The sequence below is a fragment of the Narcine bancroftii genome, chromosome 1, assembly GCF_036971445.1.
Source record: "Narcine bancroftii isolate sNarBan1 chromosome 1, sNarBan1.hap1, whole genome shotgun sequence".
Lineage (NCBI taxonomy): Eukaryota > Metazoa > Chordata > Chondrichthyes > Torpediniformes > Narcinidae > Narcine > Narcine bancroftii.
The window spans coordinates 163,794,632-163,816,807 of NC_091469.1; the positions used below are offsets into that span (position 1 = coordinate 163,794,632).

The following is a 22,176-nucleotide window of genomic DNA, read 5'->3' on the forward strand; positions in this document are numbered from 1 at the left end:
AACTAACTCATAGGCTTTCAATACTGTTTGCTTAACAGTATCATAATTTGCCACTTACTCTGTAGTCAAACGAGAGGATGCAATTTGTGCTTTTCCCTTCAATACACTTTAGAGCATGAGAGGCCATTTTTCTTTTGGCCATTTTGAGCTCTCGGGAACCTTTACAAAAAGCTGAAAATATGGATCTATATCTCCCTCATCGAAAGGAGGCACTAGATTTACCACGACTAGCCAAAAACCCTCCCAGGAGTTACAACCTCAGCTCTCTTACCTCCCTCCATCTCAATCTGTATCCTCTCTAATTGAAACCATCTGCCCCTTTCATTCTTTTCCAAATCATATTTTCTTTGCCTTTCATCCTCCTCCCTCCATTATTCACTTTCCTCTCCCTCATATTGTCTCTGTTTCTCAGCTCCAACACCCTCTGTTTTTCTCTTTCTTCTTCCACCCTCAACTTCTCCAATTCCAATTCCAATTCAATAGATCTATCCTCCGGAAAATTATTAAGTCTCAGCAAATTTCTCCTCACCTGTATATTTCACTATAATCCTCTGTATTTGCATTTTCTTCATCCAATGTTTGACTTCAGTCAGTTTTAATGTCTTAGAAATAACCATCATTTCCTCTTTTCTCCAGCTCTGCAGGTGATGGTTGTGACAAAAATGTATCAACTGTAACGCCTCTGCTGCTGTGATAACACACGCAACCAGGCGGGTTGAGCTCAGTGAGCAGACTCGTGTATTGCAGGCTGGCGGGCTGCACTTATACTCCCAGCCCGGACCTGGCTGAGAACCGCACTGGAGGGTGCTGACATCACCCAGGCGTCGCGTGGTCCCCCAGCGTGGGCTTTTGAGCTGGGAGGAAGGGAAAACCCCTGACGGTGTCATTTTGGCCGGCTGCCCCGCCGTGTGGCTTACAAGCGGGGCCGGTTCGCCTGCCTAGTGGTGAGCCGCCACATAGCCCCGCCAAACGAAAATGTACCCGGCGGAAAGCAGTTCGCTAAGAATGTGAGACAGGTGGGTGCCATCCCTGGGCGGCGGTGGAGGTTCAAACAAGTCCAAGCGTGCCCTGAGGTAAAGAAGTAGTTCACGTGGTGACACTGGGGATTGTGAGGTGCGTTGACGAACTCAACAGGTAGTGCCAGCAGCGCACTGTAGTCCAGCTCAGCTGATGACGCCTGCAGATCTTCCTTGGGAGTGGAGCCGATGCCCAGGAGCACCTAAGGCAGTTTGTCTGCCCAGTCGGAACGGTGAGACGGGCCATGAGTGCTGACTTAAGATGACGGTGCTGACGTTCAACCAGTCCATTGGCCTGCGGGTGGTAGGCCGTGGTGCAGTGTAGCTGGATCCCCAACCGGTTGGCAAGCTGTGCCCAGAGCGCAGATGTGAACTGGCTGCCCCGATTGCTGGTGAGGTGACCTGGGACGCCGAACCAGGCGACCCAACCATGCAACAGTGCTCGGGAGCAGGAGTCGGTGGAGGTGTCTGGCATCGGGATCACCTCGGGCCAGCGAGTGGTGCGGTCCACCATCGTAAACAGGTAACGGTTGCCCCAGGAAACTGGTAAGGGCCTGACAATGTCCACGTGAATGTGGTTGAACCGTTCCCGGACATGCTCAAACTCCTGTACGGGCGCCCTGGTGTGCCTATGCACCTTGGACGTCAGGCAATGGGTGCATGTTCTGGCCCAGCCCGCGAACTGCTTCCGCAGCCCATGCCATACATACCATTCTGCCACCATCCAGACCGTGTACCTGATGGGTGGATGTGAAAGGTTGTGGATGTGACGGAAGACCTGCCTGCGCCACTGCTGGGGAACCACTGGTCGTGGGTACCCATGGAGATATCACACAGGACGGTGCCTTCGCCGCTCGGAGTCAGGAGGTCTCGGAACTGCAGGCCCATGATGGCGGTCTTAAAGGCCCTAGTCTCCTCATTAGATTTCTTGTCCCGGGTGAGCTGGTCAAAGTAGAGGCCGGGCGACAGTGAGCAGATGGCTGGTCGCGAGAGTGCATCGGCAACCACATTGTCCTTCCCCGCCTTGTACCGAATGTTGGTGGTAAACTCCGACACGAAGGAGAGGTGACGCTGCTGGCAGGCCAACCAGGGATTCTTTGCCATCTCAAGCGTCTGGGTGAGGGGTTTGATGGTAAAAGATGGCAAAAGTCCTCCCCTCCAAAAAATAGCGGAAATGCCGCACCGCCAGGTACATGCCCAGTAACTCGTGGTCGAAGGCACTATACTTGCTTTCCAGCGGGTGGAGCAGGCGGCTGAAGAATGCCAGCGGCTTCCTATGTCCATTCACCTGCTGCTCCAGGATGGCACCGATGGCTGTGGCAGAGGCATCGATAGAGAGTGCCATATGCAGGTCAGTGTGCGAGTGGGCGAGCATGGCGGCCTTCGCGAGGGCATCCTTGGTAGCTTCGAATGCAGTGCAACCTTTTGGGTTCCAAGCAAGCGTTTTGTGCTTGGCTGCGATGAGGGCGAATAGCAGCTGCATGATATGCACAGCTCCCGGGCTAAAGCGGTTGTAAAAGTTGACCATACCCGCGAACTCCTGCAGCCCCTTGAGGCTGTCCAGGCGTGGGAACTCCCTGGTAATGGTGACCTTCGCAGCGGCAGGGGTGGCTCCTTCGGCTGAGATGGCGTGGCCCAGGAACTGCATGGACTCTTTCCCGAACTGGCACTTGGCCGGGTTGATGGTAAGGCCGAAGTTGGCCAGCTGGGAGAAAAGGGCGCGTATGTGGGCCTTGTGTTGCGCCTGCTCCTTGCTGGTGACGAGGATGTCGTCCAAATAAATAAAGATGATATCCAAGTCCCTGCCCACAGAGTTCATGAGGCGCTGGAAGATCTGAGTGGCATTCTTGAGCCTGAACGGTATGCGCAGGAATTCGAACAAGCCAAAGGGGGTGATGATGGCCGTCTTGGGTATGTCCTCAGGGTGCACCAGGATCTGGTGATATCCGCGCACCAGGTCAACCGTGGAGAAAACCCTCGCACTGTGCAGGTTGGTCGTAAAGTCTTGGATGTGAGGGATGGGGTAAGGGTCAGGAACTGTTGCCTCGTTGAACCGTCGGTAGTCTCCACAGGGAAGCCAGCCACCGGAGGCTTTCGGGACCAGGTGGAGCGGCGAGGCCCACGGGTTGTCGGACCGCTGAATGATCCCCAGTTCCAACAGGTGCAAAAACTCCTCCTTCACCACATGGAGCTCGTCAGCTGGGAGCCGGTGTGCCTTGGCATGAACCGGTGGGCCCTGGGTGGGGATGTGGTGGAACACCCTGTGGCGCAGCGAGGCAGCGGAGAACTGTGCCTTGAGGAGTGTCGGGAACTCGTCCAGGATTCACTGGAACTCGTCTTTGGGCGTGCTGATCGTGGCCATCTGCGGTTGCTCTGAATGGGAGGCGTCGAAGCAAACAGCCTGGAAGTTACGGGCATCCACCAGGCGCCTACCTCGAATGTCCACCAGTGTGAGGAGGAAATCTGCATCTAGGATGGAGGTCGGGAGGGACGAGACGGTGAACCACCAAGCGAAATTTCGTTGGCCAATCTGGAAGTGGACTGTCTTGTTTCCATATGTCTGGATTTCTGTTGCATTGGCCGCATGGAGGGGAGGTCCACGAGGTCATTTCCTGGACTCGACGGCCGTGGCTGGGATGATGCTGATCTGGGCTCCAGTGTCAACGAGGAACAGCCGGCCGCTGACTGAGTCCCGCAGGTAGAGGAGGCTGCCGTTGGCCAGCCGCCGCAGCCATTAACAGCGGCCGGCCTGGTCGTTTCCCTGGAACAAGCAGGGCTGAAAACACTTCCGACCCTTGGCTCCCCAGCACTGGTGGTAGAAGCAGAGGCCTGGAGCAGATGCTGTGGCCTTGGTTATGCTCTTAGGGGCCCCTGCAGGGGCCGGATGCTCTACTGCAGCGCTAGGGGCAGGCTTGACATGGTCGTGCCCGTGCCTCATGATCTGCTCGACCGCTCAGCCCTCCGGGAATCATGCAAGCCATAGCTCTTGGGCCTTATGGACAATCTTCCTCAGGTCAGTGAAGCTCTCGTGGACCAGCAGCAGTCGGATGTCCCCGGGCATATGGTCGATGAAAATGCGGCCAAAGAGTGGGCAGTTGGTGTGATCACCCATGAGCGCGAGCATCTCGTCCATCAGCTCCATCGGAGACCTGTCCCCCAGGACTTTGAGGTGCAGCATCCAAGCGGCCGGTAAGCACTCACTTGATGGTCTCGTATTTGTCCTCGGCGGGTGGGTGCTGAACAAGGTGCAGCACGCATCTGGCGGTGGCCTGGTCCAGAGCAGCGACCACATGGTAGAATTTGGTCATGTTGGACGAAATCTGGCGGAGGTGAAACTGAGCCTCTGCATGGCCGAACCAGGTCTCTGGCTCCTGAACCCAGAATTCAGGCAGTTTCACGGCTATAGCGCTGATCCCAGGCTCGCTCATGATGGGTTCAAAGTCGTTTGAACCAGTCGGGGTCACCAATTGTAGCGGCAGCTACTCTGCTCCTGTAATAACACACACATCCAGATGGGTTGAGCTCAGTGAGCGGACTCGTTTATTGCAGGCTGCTGGGCTGCACTTATACTCCCAGCCCGGACCTGGCTAAGAACCGTGCTGGAGGACGCTGACATCACCTGGGGGTCACGTGGTCCCCCAGCACGGGGCTTCTTAGCCCCATGCTGGGAGGAAGGGAAAACCCCTGTCGGCACCATTTTGGCCAGCTGCCCTGCCGTGTGGCTTACAAGCGGGGTCGGTTCACCTGCCTAGTGGTGAGGCGCCACACAACATCCATTGCTACTGTTTTCCACACACACAAGCTTTAAATTAGCTTGGAAACACCAATTCACTAATAAATCACAAAAACTCCAATTTTCAATTCGAAATGACAACCCCCAAAAATGTTACAAGCCGAGGACCCCAAAACCCAGCAGTAATAGATATTCACCAAGACAAATGGTTACTTAAACAAAAGTTGCTTTTAATTGTATTTAAACATGAAAACAGGATCAAACTTTAACTTATTACTATTAACTTAACTAACCTAACTTAACCCCCTTCTGATTCTAAGTGCACGTGTATGTAATGTGTGTGTAAATTCAAAAAAGTTCTTTGATTCACAGTCAAATCTCACTTCTCATTCCTCCAAGTTCACTGGTTGCAGGCAATTCTTAGACTGTGCACAGAATTTAACATTTATAAAGTTCACCAGGCTTTGGTGCTTGAAAGGTAAATGGTTACCGCTCAGGAAGGATCTTGTCAGTTTTCAGAGAGAGATTTGTTGTACGCTGGATACCCACAACTGATTCCTTTTAATCAGCCACTTCAATGTCTTGCTGAAGAAACTTGCCCCCTCAGGTTTTTCCAGATGATAACCTTTTTCTTTCAGGTCACTACAGAGTTCCTTTTTGTTTCTCTTATTCCAAGTGAAACATTAGGCAGCCAGTCCTCTCCTCTCGTATGAACCACAAGGGCTTTGACCAGGCTGAACTAAGCACTCACAACCCGTCTTCAAAATGGGGTTTTCCACAAGCTTGTCAGCTTGTCCTGTTCCAGTCCCAACTGTTGCTGCTGACTGTCAAACTGCAAAAATGATCTCTCTCTCTCTCTCTCTCTGAGAGGAAGCCTGTTTTACTCTCTCTGCTTGCAAAACCACATGTCCCTCTTAGAACAGCAAGTTCCACTCAGACAGCCTGCAGCTCCGATGAGTTCTTTCATCTGTTGCCTTTTTGTAAACAACAATCCATTAGTGAAGTCTCTTGGGCACTCTCCAAAGCTTTTGCAAAGGCTCTTGGCACTGGCCTGTCTAGCAATGAGCAGAGCTCCAGTATTTTACATGAGATCTGTTTTGAAGTGTTTGTATGTGACCTACACTTAAAAAAAACTGCCCCAATTTATCTCCCAAAAACATATCTATATAAAATACAAACAACTGAAATTTCCCAGATGCAAAGGGACCTTGGAGTCCTCGTGCCAGATAGCAGGTCGAATTGCTGGCATTCAAGAGGAATAGGATACAACAGCAGGGATGTGATGTTTAGGCTTAATAAAGCACAAGTGAGGCCTCACGTGGAGGATTGTAAGCAGTTTTGGGCTCCTCATTTAAGAAAAGACTTCCTGACGTTGGAAAGGGTTCTGATGAGGTTCACAAGGATGATTCCGGGAATGAAACAGTTATCATATGAGGAGCATTTGACAGCTCTTGGCCTGGACTCAGCATTTAGGAGAATGAAGGGGGTGGGGGAAGAATCTCAAAGAAACATTTCAAATGCTTAAATGCATGGAAAGAGTAGATATAGAAAAGCTGTTTCCCATTGTGGGAGAGTCGAGAGGGCACAATTTCAGGATTGCAAGGCATCTGTTTAGAACAGAAATGCATAGGAATTTCCTCAGCCAGAGGGTGGTGAATCTGTGGAATTTGTTGCCACAGGCAGTTATGGAGGCCAGGTCATTGGGTGTATTTAAGGCAGAGATTGATAGGTTGTTGATTAGCCAGGGCATCAAAAGTTATGGGGAGAAGGACGGGCAGTGGGGCTGAGTAGGAAAGTGGATCAGCTCATGATTAAATGGTGGGGCAGACTTGATGGGCTGAATGGCCTATTTCTGCTCCTTTATCTCATGGTCTTTATTCCCTGGAGCTTCAGAGAATGACGGGAAATTTAATAGAGGCATACAAAATTATAGGGGTATATACAGAGTAAATACAAGCAGGCTTTTTTCCCCATTGAGGTGATGTGATACAAGTAGAGGACATGGGTTAAGGGTGAAAGGTGAAATTTTAAGGGGAACTTCCTCATTCAGAATGAAGGACCCAATGGGCCCCCTTACCTCCGCCCACCTCCCCCTGTAGTGCTGTCTTCCAGGTTTGCACAGATTCCAGGTACGAGCCCAGAAGGAAGTACTCCTCACCTACAGAGAGAGGAATTGATGTGAGAGGCCAACCTTTGTTTCCTGCTGTAGGCTTGGCCAGAACAGGCTGCAGCAGACAGTTCTATTTGATGCCCTCCCCATCCAGCAGTCAGCAGTCACAAACAGGTTCAACAGAGCAAAGTCAGGAGACAGCAGGTTGGTCTTTATCACGGTCTCTCTCTGACCCAAGTCTTTTATTTTCCATTTTCTTTGACTGAATTCATCAGGGACATAGAAAAGACTCTTAGATAGGGACATCGATGTAAACAAGGAGGGTTATGGGTGTGAGGCTGGAACATGTCAGAGGTTTGGATCTGGAACTCGGGTGGCTGATGGTTCAGACTTAAGGCTGTGAGGCTGCGGGAGCACTGGAGGCGAATCCATGGACATGCAGTGACTCTGCGAGGAACTCTCTTTTGTTTTTCATTCCCTGGCTGTGAGGGGAGCTGTTCAATTTCTACTGATGCAGACTAAAGGAAATTTCACGTAATACTACATTTTCTGTCTAATTACATGAAAATAAATTAATCTTGCATCTTGATTGTTGAAGTCCAGTGCATGTTTCTCAGTTGTACAACACTGCACAAAACCCCGCATTCTAACACACCACTCCAACACTCTGTACTCCTACCCAAATCCTGGATGATGGGGGACCTGAGTCACACTAACCCTGATGGAGACCATAAGTGCAATAGGAAGGATGGGATTCACTGGGGAAAATGGCAGTGTGGCCAGAGCTGCTGTAATGGCACGACTGGTGATGGTGTGGACCCGGGAGAGCAGAGACACGGTGCTCCTCCAAAGAGTTCAAATGCCCGATCCAAATGCCGGTAGCTCCATACAAATGTTAAGCAGCCTGTTAGAGATGCCAACGGTTTTTAAACTAAGATCCTGCAACTGATGGCAGCCCCTGTCCTCAGGAGTGGCCACGAGGGGTACAGAGGCTGGGGGAGAAGCGGACCAGAGAGGAGCACCAGAAATGGGGAGAAGGAAAAGGAGAGGAGACAACCCTACAGGACAGTGACCATGGCAGTGGATCAGCAAGGGGCTCAGCGGCTGAGGGACCTGCATAGGCTGCGGGCAACTTGTGGTTGGGGGACCAGCGTGGGCTGTGGGCCGCTGGAGACTGGTTCATGGGGAACCAGGTATCAGAACTGGGATTCAAGAGGGCACTGAGGACAAGAAGGGCTCCTGAATTGGCCTCAGATACTGAAGGTCAAGAAGGGATCCCGAATGGGCCTCAGATACTGAAGGTCAAGAAGGGCTCCCGAATGGGCCTCAGATACTGAAGGCTTCCTGATCCTGTCGGGGGTTTGGATCCGGAGCTCGGGTGGCCAATGGATCGAACAGGAGTCTGTGCGGCTGCAGAGGCTGCGGGAGGGCTGGAGGCGAATCCACGGACACTCAGCGACTCTGAAGGGACTCTCTTTTGCTTCTCTTTCTCTCGTATTATAAGAGGCAATGGGCAACACTAACGACAACGACTCTTTGCCTTACGGTGCATTACATGTTCTGTACTATTACAATTACAATAAAGGAATCTTGAATATTGAAAATGCAAGCTATTGCATGGACTAAAGAAACATTATTTTATGGGGAGAAATTGGATAACCTAGTCTTCCCCAGAGTGAAGGAGTCTGAGAGGTGACCTGTGGGATTATGAGAGGCATAGAGAGGTAGATTGTTAGGTAGGGGGGATATAAAACAAGGGGACATTGGTTTAAGGTGAGAGTACATTTAAAGAAGAACAGAGGGGTAAATTTTTTTTTTACAGAGAGTGACTGATATCTGGAACTCGTTGCCAGAAGAGGCAGTGCAGTCACTCTGTTTAAGAGACATTGTAAAGTCAAGGCACGGAAGGATAGGGTCCTAATGTGGGGAAGTGAGCTAAAAGATCCGCTCCACAATCGTCCGACCCCAGTGTGGGCCCCCAGGTCCGGGAGGTAGTTCTTCAGGTTTATGCAGGTCCTTAGGCAAAGCCTGACCAATAAGACAGTTGCCGTTGACCACTGCAGGCAAGTCAGGGTATAAGGCCGACAAGCGTTCACTCTCCTCCCCTCCATCACTGCCAAGTCTTTCTACCATTTACCTGCTCTAGTTTTGGTTCCCGATGCTGATTACTCCCCTTACCCAAGAGAGGTTTGAGCTGCCGCCGTTCTCCCAGTCTCTCTCCCATCGCCTGCAGAGCTGCCTGCGTCTGGGAAAGGACAGAAGTTAGGAGATCCACCTCTCGTTGAAGCTTCTTCCTGGTGCCGCCTCTGCCCGAGTGTCTTTGGAGTTTCCGTAGATGGGAATGGTGTTGCAGCACTTGTTGATACAACAGTCTCCAGATGAATGCTAGCCTGCAGCAGTCAGAGACAGTACAGATTTACAGGAACATTCACAACAATCCCCTTTCCAACTTCGGACAGGAACTGTCCGTCACCAAACCAGTCCCCCAGTCCATCTCCAAATCATTTCTCAGTACTGTCTCACAATCCCTCTCCAAATCATTCCCCTAGTTGTCACAGTCCCACTCCAAACCATTCCCCAATCCAGTCCCCTAGTCCTTCTCCAAACCATTCCCCCAGCCCTGACTCCGTGTCTGTCACCAAACCATTCCCCAGTCCAGTCCATCTCCAAACCAAACCCCAGTCCTGTATCCCCATCCAACACAAAACCATTCCCCCAGTCCTGTCTCCCCATCCTTCCACAAACCATTCCCCAGTCCTGTCTCCCCATTCGTCACTAAACCATTCTCACAGTCCTGTTTCCCAGTCTATCAACAAACCATTCCCAATCCAGTCCCCCAGTCCATCTCCAAACCAAACCCCAGTCCTGTATCCCCGTCCGACTCCAAACCATTCCCCCAGTCCTGTCTTCCCATCCTTCACCAAACCATTCCATTAATCCAATCCCCCATCCCTCATCAAACCATTCCCCCAGTCCATCGACAAACCATTCCCCCAATCCATCTCCAAACCATTCCCCCAGTCCATCTCCAAACCATTCCCCCAGTCCATCTCCAAACATTCCCCCAATCCAATCCCCCATCCCTCACCAAACTATTCCCCCAGTCCTGTCACCCGTCCTTCACCAAACCGCTCTTCAAATCTTGTCTCCCAATCCCTCCCCAAATATCACATCAATGGCTTCTCATGAGTACACGAGAGACAGCAAATGCTGATTTTGAGTGACAAAAATTCACACAGTTGATTTATACATAGGTTTTAGAACTCAAAATCAATTAGGTGTTCGCCATAAAAATTGGTCTAACCAAGATGTCCACATTCACCTGGGGGACATTCTGAAAAAAATTATAAAGGTGAATTTTCCATAGGATCCAGAATTGTACCTTCCGGGAAACATAATGGATGTGAGTTTTAAACTGTCCTGTGACAGATGATGTTATATTTTATATTATGTATAGATATGTTTTTGAAAGATGGATTATGGTATTTTTAGTTAGGTCACACACAAATACAAACACTTCAAAACAAATCTCATTTAAAATGCCAGATCTCTGCTCAAGCCAGACAGTCCAGACTCCGGGTGCCTTTGCAAAAACTTTGAAGGATACCTATAAGGACTTCACAAGTAGGTGTTAACTGGACATGCTGTGGAGTCATGGATCATTGTTTTGGAAAGCAACAGATAAACGAACTCAGAAGATTAGGTCCGGAGCCGCAGTCTGTCTAAATGAAGTTTGCTGTTCTAGGAAGTTCATGTGGTTTTTCAAGCAGAGAGAGTCAAAAAGGCTATCCTCTGAGAGAGAGAGAGAAAGAGAGAGAGAGGGAAAGAGAGAGAGAGGGAAAGAGAGAGAGAGAGAGAGAGAATTCACTTCTACAGTTCAGCAGCAGCAACTGGGACTGGAAAAGGACAAGCTGGCAAGCTTGTGGAAAAACCCCATTTTGAAGATGGGTTGTGAGTTCTTAGATCAACCTGCTCGAAGCCCTTGTGGTCCATACAAGAGGAGAGGACTGGCTGTATAATGTTTCACTTGAAATAATGGAAACAAAAAGGAACTCTGTGGTGATCTGAAAAAAAAGTTTATCATCTATAAAACCCTGATAGAAAAAGTTTTTCAGCAAGTCACTGAAGTGGCTGATTGGAAGGAATTAGTTTGTGTGTCCAACAAGCAACAAATCTCTCTCTGAAAACCGACAAGAACCTTCCTGAGCAGTAACCATTTTCCTTTCAACCAGAGCCTGGTTAAATTCATAAATGTTAAATTCTGTATATATATATATATATATATATATATATATTCCAAGCTATACCTATTTTTGTTCCTAAATCTTTTTTTGATAAGGTCGATTCTAAATTGTCTTCATATATCTGGCAAAACAAGAATCCTAGATTGGGAAAAAAATATTTACAGAAATCTAAACTGGAGGGAGGATTGGCATTACCCAACTTTAGAATGTATTATTGGGCAATTAATATTAGTTACTTAAGGTATTGGTTGAATTATTCAGAATTATCTCTAAATCCCCATTGGGTAAATTTAGAAATTAAACTGGTACAAAATTTCTCAATTAGTTCTATTTTGGGAGCTGCTCTCCCTTTTACTCTTACTAAATTATATAAACAAATTGATAATCCAATGGCTAAACATACACTACGTATATGGTTTCAATTCCGGAGATTTTTTGGCCTAAGTCATTTTATCTTGGAAACCCCTATTGTACTAAATTTCTTTTTTCATCCCTCTCTAATTGATCAAGCTTATTTACTCTGGAAAGTTAAAGGTATAACATGCTTTTCGGATTTATTTTTGGATAACTCTTTCATGTCATTTGAACAATTATCCATGAAATATGATTTACCTCGATCTCATTTCTTTCGATATTTGCAGATTAGGAGTTTCTTAGTTTCGACTTTACCCTCTTTTCCCAATCGGGAGACTACGACTGTTTTAGAGGATATACTATATTCAAAATTCCCTCCAAAAGATGTGATATCTAAATTATATAATATAATTACAAAAATAAATTCTGGGACTTTTGGAAAGTTTAAAAATGATTGGGAAAGAGAACTCAACCTTCATATTTCCAATGAAAATTGGAATAAAATTCTGCGACTGGTAAACTCCTCTTCTCTATGTGCAAAACATTCACTAATACAGTTTAAAGTTGTTCATAGAGCTCATATGTCTAAAGATAAACTCCATCACTTTTATTTTCATATCGATCCTATACGTGATAAATGTCAATTGGAAATAGCTTCCCTTACACATATGTTTTGGTCCTGTCCCTCTTTACAGAATTATTGGAAGGAAATTTTTTCCATTATATCTACCGTTTTGAATATTGAATTACAACCGCATCCCATTACTGCAATTTTTGGATTACCTATGATAGATTTGACTTATTTATCTCTTCCTGCGGATCATATGATTGCTTTTCTTACACTAATGGCTAGAAGATCTATACTATTGAATTGGAAAGAGGTTAATCCTCCCACTGTTTTCCAATGGTTTACCCAAACTATACTATGTTTAAATTTAGAGAAAATTAGAAACTCTGTCTATGAATCCCCTTCTAAGTTTGAGTTAATCTGCCGACCATTTATTCAATATTTTCATTTGTGGTGAGTTGATCTGGCTCTGTTTTCTTTTTATGATTATGTATTATAATTGGGCTGTTAGATGAGATCGGAGTGATCGGCGTGGTTTAGCTATATCGGTAGGTTTTTTTTTGTTTTTAATTCAGATTTGTTTTTTCTTCCTTTTTGGGTTTTTTTTTCTCTCTTTTATATATTTTTATTAATTATATCATTTTTTTTAGAGATAGTTCATACTCTAAACTGATCTAAAAAATTTTTTTATGATATATTTTTATTCTGCAATATTATTGTTTAATATCTCTGTATTAATTCATTATTTACTATGTATTTTTCATATCTCTTTGAACTGTATGTGTTTATAAATTATAATAATAATAAAAAGATTGGAAAAGAAAAGAAATTCTGTGCACAGGATAAGAATTGTCTGATACCGATGAACTTGGAGGAAGGAGAAGTGAGATTGGACTGTGAATCAAAAAATTTTTCTGAACATATACATGCCTTACATAAACGTGCACTTAGAATTAGAAGAGGGTTAAGTTAATAGTGATAAGTTAAAGTGTGATTCTGTTTTTATGTTTAAAGATAATTAAAAGTAACTTTTGTTTAAGTATCCATTTGTCTTGCTGAATTTCTGTTGCTGCTGGGTTTTGGGATCCTCTGGGCTCATAACATTCCAAATACCAAAGTCAGTCCGTGAAAGTTGCCTTGGCGGTAGCCAGGAAATGTATAGCGGTCATGTGGAAGTCTGACTCCCAACTGAATATTACACAATGGAATGTGGAAATGCAGAGTTGTAATCCTCTGGAGAAAATCGCATACAGTATGAGGAGGAAACATGAGACATTTGTAAGGGTGAGGCAGCCCTATCTGCAGCACATTGGAGCACAGATATAATTACACGCCTTTCAGATAAAGTGAACACAACAACCATGCCCGTTGAGGAAAGCTTGGGATCAGTGAAGTGGGTCGTGGTACAAGCGACGGGCTCTTGCACTTTGTTCCTTCTGCTTTTATTTTAGGTTTCTTTGGGTTTTTCTCAAGTTCCCTTAAAGGTTTGTGACTTTTACGATATTTTGTTCTTTGTATTTGTTCATTTTATATCATCTTTTCTTTTTTGTTTTTGGGTACCGGAGGGAGGGGAGAGGGATAGGAGATAAAATAGACTCTGTATGTTATATACTATTGTTGGAAACAAAAATTGTATTGTTTATTTGGATTGATGAGTATTTGGAAATCAAAAATAGTCCAAATAAAGATGTCCACATTCCACAGGAGAGATTAATGCATTCTGCTAATCCCAGTTTATTGTGTCTCAGCCAACCATCAGCGAGCGATTCCTGCTTCTGTGTAACAATAAACACATTGATTATTATGCCCTGTTATTACCTTTGCGACGGTTCCTGGACCGTTGGTACAGTTTGAGTCGGCAGTTCCAACAGAGCGAGTTTGTGATACTTCACCCCAGGATCTGCTGGCTGGGTCACAGGTGCTTGGAAAGAAGCGAATGCAAGGTTCCGAGGGAGATCCGGGTAAGCTTCCTTCTGCAAGGAATACACTGCGTTCAGGTGCACAGAGGATAGGCGAAGTACCAGGAGGCTGCTGAGGAGGGATTGCGAGATTGATGCTGCTCCCAGCTTCCTTGAGAGGATTAAGTTGACAAAGCCAGACACGAGGCTCACCACATGTGTGAGCGCATGTTTGTGTGCTGCATCCCAGTGCAGGACCAACAGACAGTAGCGCAGCAGCTGTAGTGTCCGGTAGAGGCCAGGACATCTCCTCAGGGCTTTGTGCACCATCTTACCCTTCAGCTTCGCCAACGAACTGGCTAGAGTAGCTGGGGCAAATGGAAGCAGGCGGGCATACTGTAGCAAGGCCTTCACCGTGTGCTGAAGCAGCAGATCTCGGCCGTCCATTTCTTTCAGTGAAATCCCCATGCTCCAGGACATTAGCAGGCTGTTCTGGATCCGTCTGAACTGCGCCTCCACACTGTTTGCTTGTTCACCCTGCTTGGCGTGGAGGGTATCGACAGCGGAGGCGAATTCCAGGCAGCCCTGGTCCAGCATGCTGTCGGCTCCAAGGCAGCTGGCAGAGCCTGCAGGTTCACCTTCCCATTCATCCCCTTCATCAGCCTGGAAATGCAGTCAGACAGTAGGGAGTGGGAGTAGGATGGAGAGCAGAGGGGAGGTAGAGAGGAGGAGGGTAAAGGAGGGGAAGGGGAGAGAGAGGAGGAGAAGGGGAGAGAGAGGAGGAGAGACGGACAATGGTGCACTTGTCTGAGTTGAAGATCAAAATTTACATAGAAGTACTCAGATACCCCAAAGCTCTCCTGCCTTGTGACTTAATTGGACACTCTCTTTCTCACACACACACACACACACACACACACACACTTAAGAGTATTGTGTACAATTCTGGTCACCTCATTACAGGAAGGACGTGGAGAGGGTGCAGAGAAGAATGATCAGGATATTATCAGGATTGGAGAATGTGTCTTATGAGGCAAGGTTAGCAGAGCAGGGACTTTTCTCTGTGGAGCGTAGAAGGATGAGAGGCACAGCTAAGGTGGACAGCCAACAGATTTTTCTCAGGGCAGGAATAGCAAACACCAGAGGATGTCTCTACAAAATGAAGGGAAGATTTTGAAGTTCTTTTTAAAAACAGAGTTGTGGGGGCCTAGAAGGCCTTGCCAGGGATGGTGGTGAAAGCTGGAACATTAGGGGCATTTAAGAGACTCTTAGACAAGCACATGGATGGAATAAAAATAGAGGGTTACGAGGTAGCAAGGGTTTAGTCCTTTTTTTTGGTAGGATGATATACATCGGCACAACATTGAGGGTCGAAGGGCCTGTGCTGAAAATTTCTACGTTCTATGTGATGGTCATGCAGTAAAACTGCAAATTCTATCACGCAACTTTAACAACGTAAAAGTCCTAATGCGAAGAAAATTGTTTTGACACAGGACCTCCTCAGCTGTACCTCATTGCCTTCTGATTTTTGGTCCGTTAAGAATGCAGGAGGTGTCCACGTGCCAGGCTCCTGTGTTCCCCATCCCTGTAGGATGTTCCTTCTCAGTGAAGTCATGTGTGGTACCCGCCACTTCAGCTCTGCCTCCTGCAAGCACAAAGAAGAGCAGATCAGCAATGGCAGGAGGGCTCTGGACCACTTTGGGTTTCTTGCCGAAGAGGGGTGTACTCACTGTGGAGGGAGTGCAGCACATATTTACCACAGTGGTTCAAGGTACAGTGGGTTTTCCACGTCAGAAGAGACTGAGCAGACGGACTACTTTCTCTTGGGTTCAGAAGGAGAGGAGCTCTCACTGAAACATACAACATATAACCATAGCATGGTTGGCGTAGCGGTTAGCTCAACGCCTTTACAGCGCCAGCGATTGAGACTTGGGTTCCAATCCCATGCTGTCTGTAAGGAGTTTGTACGTTCCCGTATTTGTGTGGGTTTTCCTCGGATGTGCCCGTTTCCTCCCTCCTTTTGATATGTGCCAGAGGTTTAGGTTAATTAGGTGTAAATTAGGTGGCATGGGCATGTGAGCTGAAATGGCCTGTTACAGAGCTGTATGCCTAAATTTTAAAATTCAACATTAAAAAAAACAAGCTGAATGGTGCAGGACTAGGGACACCGTTGGAGAACAAAGGGTGGGCTGTTTCGGAACAGGATAAGGATGGTGAATCTTTGGAAATCTCTACCCTGGAGGGCTGTGGAGGCTCAGTCACTGAATTTATTCAAATCTGAGATTCCAAGATTTACCATGATGTTGCAGGGACTTCAGGAACTGAGTTACAGGGAAAGGTTAAATAGGTTAGGTCTTTATTCCTTGGAGCATAGAAGAATGAGGGTAGAGGTATACAAAATTATGCAGGAAATAGAGTAAATGCAAATAGGCTTTTTCTACTGCGGGTAAGTGAGATACACACTAGAGGACATGGGTTAAGGGCAAAAGAGGAAAAGTTTAGGAGGAACTTGAAGACTTCTTCACATAGAGATTTGTGGGAGTGAGGAACGTGCTTCCACCTGAGGTGGCGAATGCAGGCACAATTTTAACATTTGAGAATTTGGACATTGGATGGGAGGGGTATAGAGGGCTATGGACGAGGTGTAAATGAGTGGGACTAGACAAAATAATAGTTTGGCACAGACTAGAAGGGCTGAAGGGTCTGTTTTCTGTGTTGTAATGTTCTTCGGTTCTATGGCAACATAGAACATTATAGGAGAGTACAGCCTACGATGGTAATGCTGACCTACTATATTTTTAACCATATTCAAAAATCTAATCCCTTCTGAAACCAAGGCACACGGGGATAAAGGAGGGAAAGCAGCACTGAGGGAGATTGGCCATGATCTTGGTAAGTGGCAGAGCAAAGGCAAAAGGACTACCTGGATTACTGCTGCACTCTCTCTAGTATTACCTCCTTCCAGCCCACCTGTAGTGTGGTTTTACAAGAAAACCAACAAAACTGTGAATGCTGCAAACCTGATATATAAGCATTAAGTGGAGGAAATTGTCAGCAAGACCAGGCAGCATCAAGTCAGCATTTCAGTTCAAACATTCCCTGTTTTTATTTTAGAGCATTTCCATAGTTCATGCATGTCCTCCTTCCTCCAGTTTCTGGACCTCATATGTACTCTGCAAAACCTAACTACCATATCCAGCAATCTAGCATTCCTGTTACCTTCAGGGAACCTGAGGCAAGTTTGGCCTGGAGATCTGGGTGCAGGGAAGGGAAGCTTCAGAGGCCACCGATGAAACATTGCACGTCTGCACAGAGTGAGTCGAGGACAGAGAACAGAAGCTGGGGTTATCATGGAACATAGAACAGGAATAGGCCCTATGTCCCACAGGTCTGTACCGAACATGATACAAATCCAAAACTGCTGCTTGCGACTGATCCATATCCCTCCATCCCCTTCATATCCATGGGTCTATCCAGAAGCCTTTTAAACACCACTATTGCATCTGCTTTCACCATTACTCCTGGAATCCCTCACTGGGTAAAATATTTGGCCTGCACATCTTCCTTCAATTCTCTTTTCTCCCATGTCTCATGCATTTTGACAGCCAACTTTATCAATGCCTCTCATGATCTTATACACCTCTATCAGGTCTCCCCTCAGCCTCCGATACTCCAGAGGATATAACCCAAGTTTGTCCAATCTCTCCCCATAACCAATCCCCTCTAATCCCTTTCCAAAGCCTCCATATCCTTTCTGTAATGAGGCAATCAGAATTACAAACATTATTCCAGGTGCAGTTGCAACGTGACCTCCGACCGTTCATACTCAGTGCCCCACCCAATGAAGCCCAGAATTCTACAAGCCTTCTTTACCATCCTGTCCACTTATGTGACCACTTTCAAGGAGCTGTGGACATCCCTCTGCATACATTCTCCTTATAGTATTTGACCTCCAAAAGACAGCACGTCACATTTGTTCATCTGCCATTTCTCTGCCCATATCTGTCACTGATCTATATCCGGCTGTATTCTTTGACAACCCTCTACACTGTCCACAACTTCACCGATCTTTGCATCATCCAAAACCCAGCCACCTACTTTTTCATCCAAGTCATTTATATGTTACAAACAAGGGTCCCAACACCAATTCCTGTGGAACACCACTGGTAATAGGTCTCCAATCTGAAGAACACCCTTCCACCACAACACTCTGCATTCTATGAGCCAGCCAATTCTGCATCCAAGTTATCGACACCCTGTATCTCACCTGAATCAGTCTACTATGAGAGACATTGTTAAACACCTCATCAAAGTCCACATAGACAGCATGTACTGCCCTTCCTTCATCAACCATCTTTGTCACTTCCACAAAAAACTCAAATCAGTAAAACACAACCTGGCCCACAAATCTCTTACCTGACAATAACTTTCCACAAGTGCATAAATCCTAACCCTAAGTGCATAAACCCTCAGTATCCTTTCCACGGTTTCCCATCACGGATGTGAGGAAAACTGGCCTATAGTTTCCTGCATTTTTTTAATTTCCCTCTTGAACAAAGGTCCAACAATTGGCCACTCTCCAGCCTTCTGGGACCCCCTCCAGTTCTATGGCACCCCTCCAGATCCCAGTGAAGATGCAAAGATCTTTGAAAAGGCCCCAGCAATCTCCTCTCTTGCCTCCCTCAATAACGGGACAAACCCCATCAGGCCCAGAGAATGCCCAACTCAATGCTCCCCCACAGGACAACATTACCACTTGGTCTCAAAATGGCCCAACATAGGACCATTCTCCAAATTATGCTCCTCTCACTGTCCATATCCTTCTCCGTGGTACTTATTTAGTACTTCCCCTAACTCCAAACATAAATTCCCTCCTTTGTCCCTGTCTGGTCCTATCCTCTCCTTGGCCATCCTTTTGTTTTTAGATGAAGTATAAAATACTTTGGGGTTTTCTATAATCCTGTTCGCCAAGGACATATCCCATGGCTCCTTTTTGGCCTTCCCAAAGCTCTGCTTGAGATCTTTCCTTCAATCTTTATATTCCTCCTGTCAGATTGGGCCTTCCTGTGCTTTGCATACACCACCTTTTTCTGGCTAAAAGTGATCCTTGCACACGAGGACATTCGTGGAAGTCTGAGAGTTCAGCAAGTGAGGAAAAGCCAAGAGCAGGGGACCATGGGAACAGATGTAGACGGGACCCTTCAGCCAGTGTGTGGCAATCCCAGCAAGAGGAGAACGCACTTCCGGATTGCGTTTTGGGGAAGGAAGCTGTAGCAGTGTGGATAACTCTGAGATACTGGGGTTATTTTCTTGGGAATAGAGGAGATGTGCAGCAAAAACTGAGGTGTATGAAAGGCCTGGACAGGGCTTTCTGTTTAAATTTAGACATACAGCACACTAACAAAGATCATTTCAGCCCATGAGCCTGTGCCACCCAATTTACACCCAACTGACCTCCAGCCTTGAAAGGTAGGAGGAAACCAGAGCACCCGGAGGAAACTCACGCAGACATGGGGAGAAGGTACAAACACCTTATGGACAGCGTGGGATTCGAACCACAGTCGCTGGTACTGTAAGAGCATTGCGCTAACTGCTACACTAACCGTGCTGTCCACAAGGGAAGAATCTATTTTTCCTGGCAGAGGGCCAAAACTAAGTCTAGTTTTGAGTAATTGGATAAAAATGGTGGGGGGTCTAACACTCACTGCCTCTGTGTAGAAGAGGCAGAAACGGCAATGGATGGGTTCTTGAGGAGCTGAGACCCAGCGATGGAAGATGGAATCATGATGGACCCCTTCTTCTGAATCATCATGAATACAATGGGCTGAATGGCTTCCTGTTTTGTAGGAATTGCTTGTCCAGCAAGAACCCAGTGAACTCACTATCTTGTTATTGGAAAGGACACTGGAGTGCACCCTCCACTCGATGCCACCGTACCTCGGAGCTGAACAGCAGGTTCTGAACATCCTCCAGGCCCTGAGTCGCCTCCAACAGCAGGCTCTTGAGAGCAGATGTGGCTGAAATGTGCTCTGCAAATCGCAGTACTGTAAACATGTACCCATCGGAAACAATGAGGTAGGGTGAGCGGGGATGGGTTGCTAGAGAAAATCGCTGTCTTGTTGGGTCACTTTCACCAGTAGAGGAGCCAGCGGACTGCATCGGATCAGCATCCAAAGGCTGTCTGAAAAATAGAACAATATTAACAAACAAAGGGCCAACTCCAAAGTAATGCTCGCCAAGGACATATCCCATGGCTCCTTTTTGGCCTTCCCAAAGCTCTGCTTGAGATCTTTCCTTCAATCTTCATATTCCTCCTGTCAGATCGATGCTCCAGGAGTAGGGCCACACAGTTAGACACAGAGTATAGCTCCCTCTGCACCCACCTATAACACTGATACCCCAGGGTAGGGCCACGTTTAGACACAGGGACAAGTTCTGTACACACTCCCACATAATTAGCAAAAGTGAGGTTTTAGGAAGAGAGTGAACTGGCAAATCTCTATATGAATGAAATCACCCCACACTCTTCCAAACTCGATCGAATACTTTCTCCTCACACGACTAACCTTGCATCTCAAGAATCCTCTGATTTAGAACCATAGGACATTACAACACAGAAAAATTGCCCCTTCAGACCTTCTAGACTGCTGAACCATTTTTTTTGCCTCATTCCATTAACTTGCACCTAGTCCATGTACCTGTCCAAATTCTTATTAAATGTTAAAATTGAGCCTGCATTCACCATTTCATCTGGCAGCTTATTCCACACCCCCATCACTCGCTGTGTGAAGAAGTTCCCTCTCACATTCCCCCTAAACATTTCCCCTTTCACTCTTAATCCATGTCCTCTGGGTTTGTATCTCACCGACCCTCAGTGGAAAAAGCTGACTTACATTTAGAAATAAGGAAACATAGAAAAAGAGATGAGAATCAGAGCAAGTCTTTCTCTCCGCTGTTCTAACAAAGGATGAGGAAGAAGAACGAGGACAGTCAGCTAGAGGAACTCAGCAAGCTGACCAGCATCTGTCGGAGAAGGAGACCAGATTGATTTTTGACACAGTGAACATTCTCTTCCCCATGGATGCTGATCCACAATTCAGTTCCCCCAGCAGATTCATTGTGGCTCCAGGTTCCAGTGTATGAAGTCTCTCATGTCTCTAGTGAATGGAATAATGGGGCTTGCAAGGCTCCCTACCACTGGGAGCTTTCAGACAGAAAACGTACCATCAGCACCTGATGGTGACAAAGCGACACACCATACCTGTATGATATTAACGGGTGGAGAGGGATGAATTCAGCTGGGCCAAACTCCACACAGCAGCCAGAGGTGGTGATGGTTACCAGCTCCCCCAGTCGAGACAACAGCAGCAAGGCTCCCCGCCTCAGCACGCAAGCCAGAAAGAGCCCATCTTGAGTCCAGCTCACGCCGCCCACCCAGTAGGATCTGCAGAAGGTAAAAGCACACAGACACCAGCAACGATACATGGTACTGGAGTCCTTGTGTTGGATAGCAGGAGGACAAAGCTACATCTCCAAAGGGGTCTGTTCCAGTTGATTTGGGAATGGAAGGGCGGTGTTAATACAACTGGTTTTGGAGTTATGTTGCACGGTGACAGCATAAAGTGAGTTCTACAATGTTCAAGAGCGTAGTGTCGGCAGAGTGAAACACTGTCAGAAGGACACCATGGAAGGAGAACCACAAATGGAAGGACAACAGAGAAGGAGAATACAAGGGGGAAGTACTGAGGGAGCACAGTATCGTGGGAGGGGCAGTACTGAGGGAGCGCAGTATCGTGGGAGGGGCAATACTGAGGGAGTGCTGAACCGTGGGAGGGGCAGTACTGAGGGAGTGCTGAACCATGGGAAGGGCAATACTGAGGGAGTGCTGAACCGAGGGAGGGGCAATACTGAGGGAGTACTGAACCGTGGGAAGGGCAATACTGAGGGAGTGCTGAACCATGGGAAGGGCAATACTGAGGGAGTGCTGAACCATGGGAAGGGCAATACTGAGGGAGTGCTGAACCGTGGGAGGGGCAATACTGAGGGAGTACTGAACCGTGGGAAGGGCAATACTGAGGGAGTACTGAACCGTGGGAAGGGCAATACTGAGGGAGTGCTGAACCGTGGGAAGGGCAATACTGAGGGAGTGCTGAACCATGGGAAGGGCAATACTGAGGGAGTGCTGAACCGTGGGAGGGGCAATACTGAGGGAGTACTGAACCGTGGGAAGGGCAATACTGAGGGAGTACTGAA

At 47.1% G+C, this 22,176-nt stretch overlaps 1 protein-coding gene across 1 annotated transcript in view; it reads right to left on the reverse strand.

Annotated features, from left to right (window-relative positions):
• The window catches only part of cplane1 (ciliogenesis and planar polarity effector 1), a 248,313-nt gene that overhangs the window by 144,290 nt on the left and 81,847 nt on the right, over positions 1-22,176 (reverse strand). The window contains exons 9-14 of the mRNA XM_069915448.1: positions 21,185-21,367; positions 19,861-20,104; positions 15,434-15,568; positions 13,844-14,586; positions 9,038-9,249; positions 6,827-6,907 (exon numbers count right to left, since the gene is read on the reverse strand). Coding sequence (XP_069771549.1) covers positions 6,827-6,907; positions 9,038-9,249; positions 13,844-14,586; positions 15,434-15,568; positions 19,861-20,104; positions 21,185-21,367 — 1,598 coding nt within the window. The remainder of the gene's footprint in view (positions 1-6,826; positions 6,908-9,037; positions 9,250-13,843; positions 14,587-15,433; positions 15,569-19,860; positions 20,105-21,184; positions 21,368-22,176) is intronic.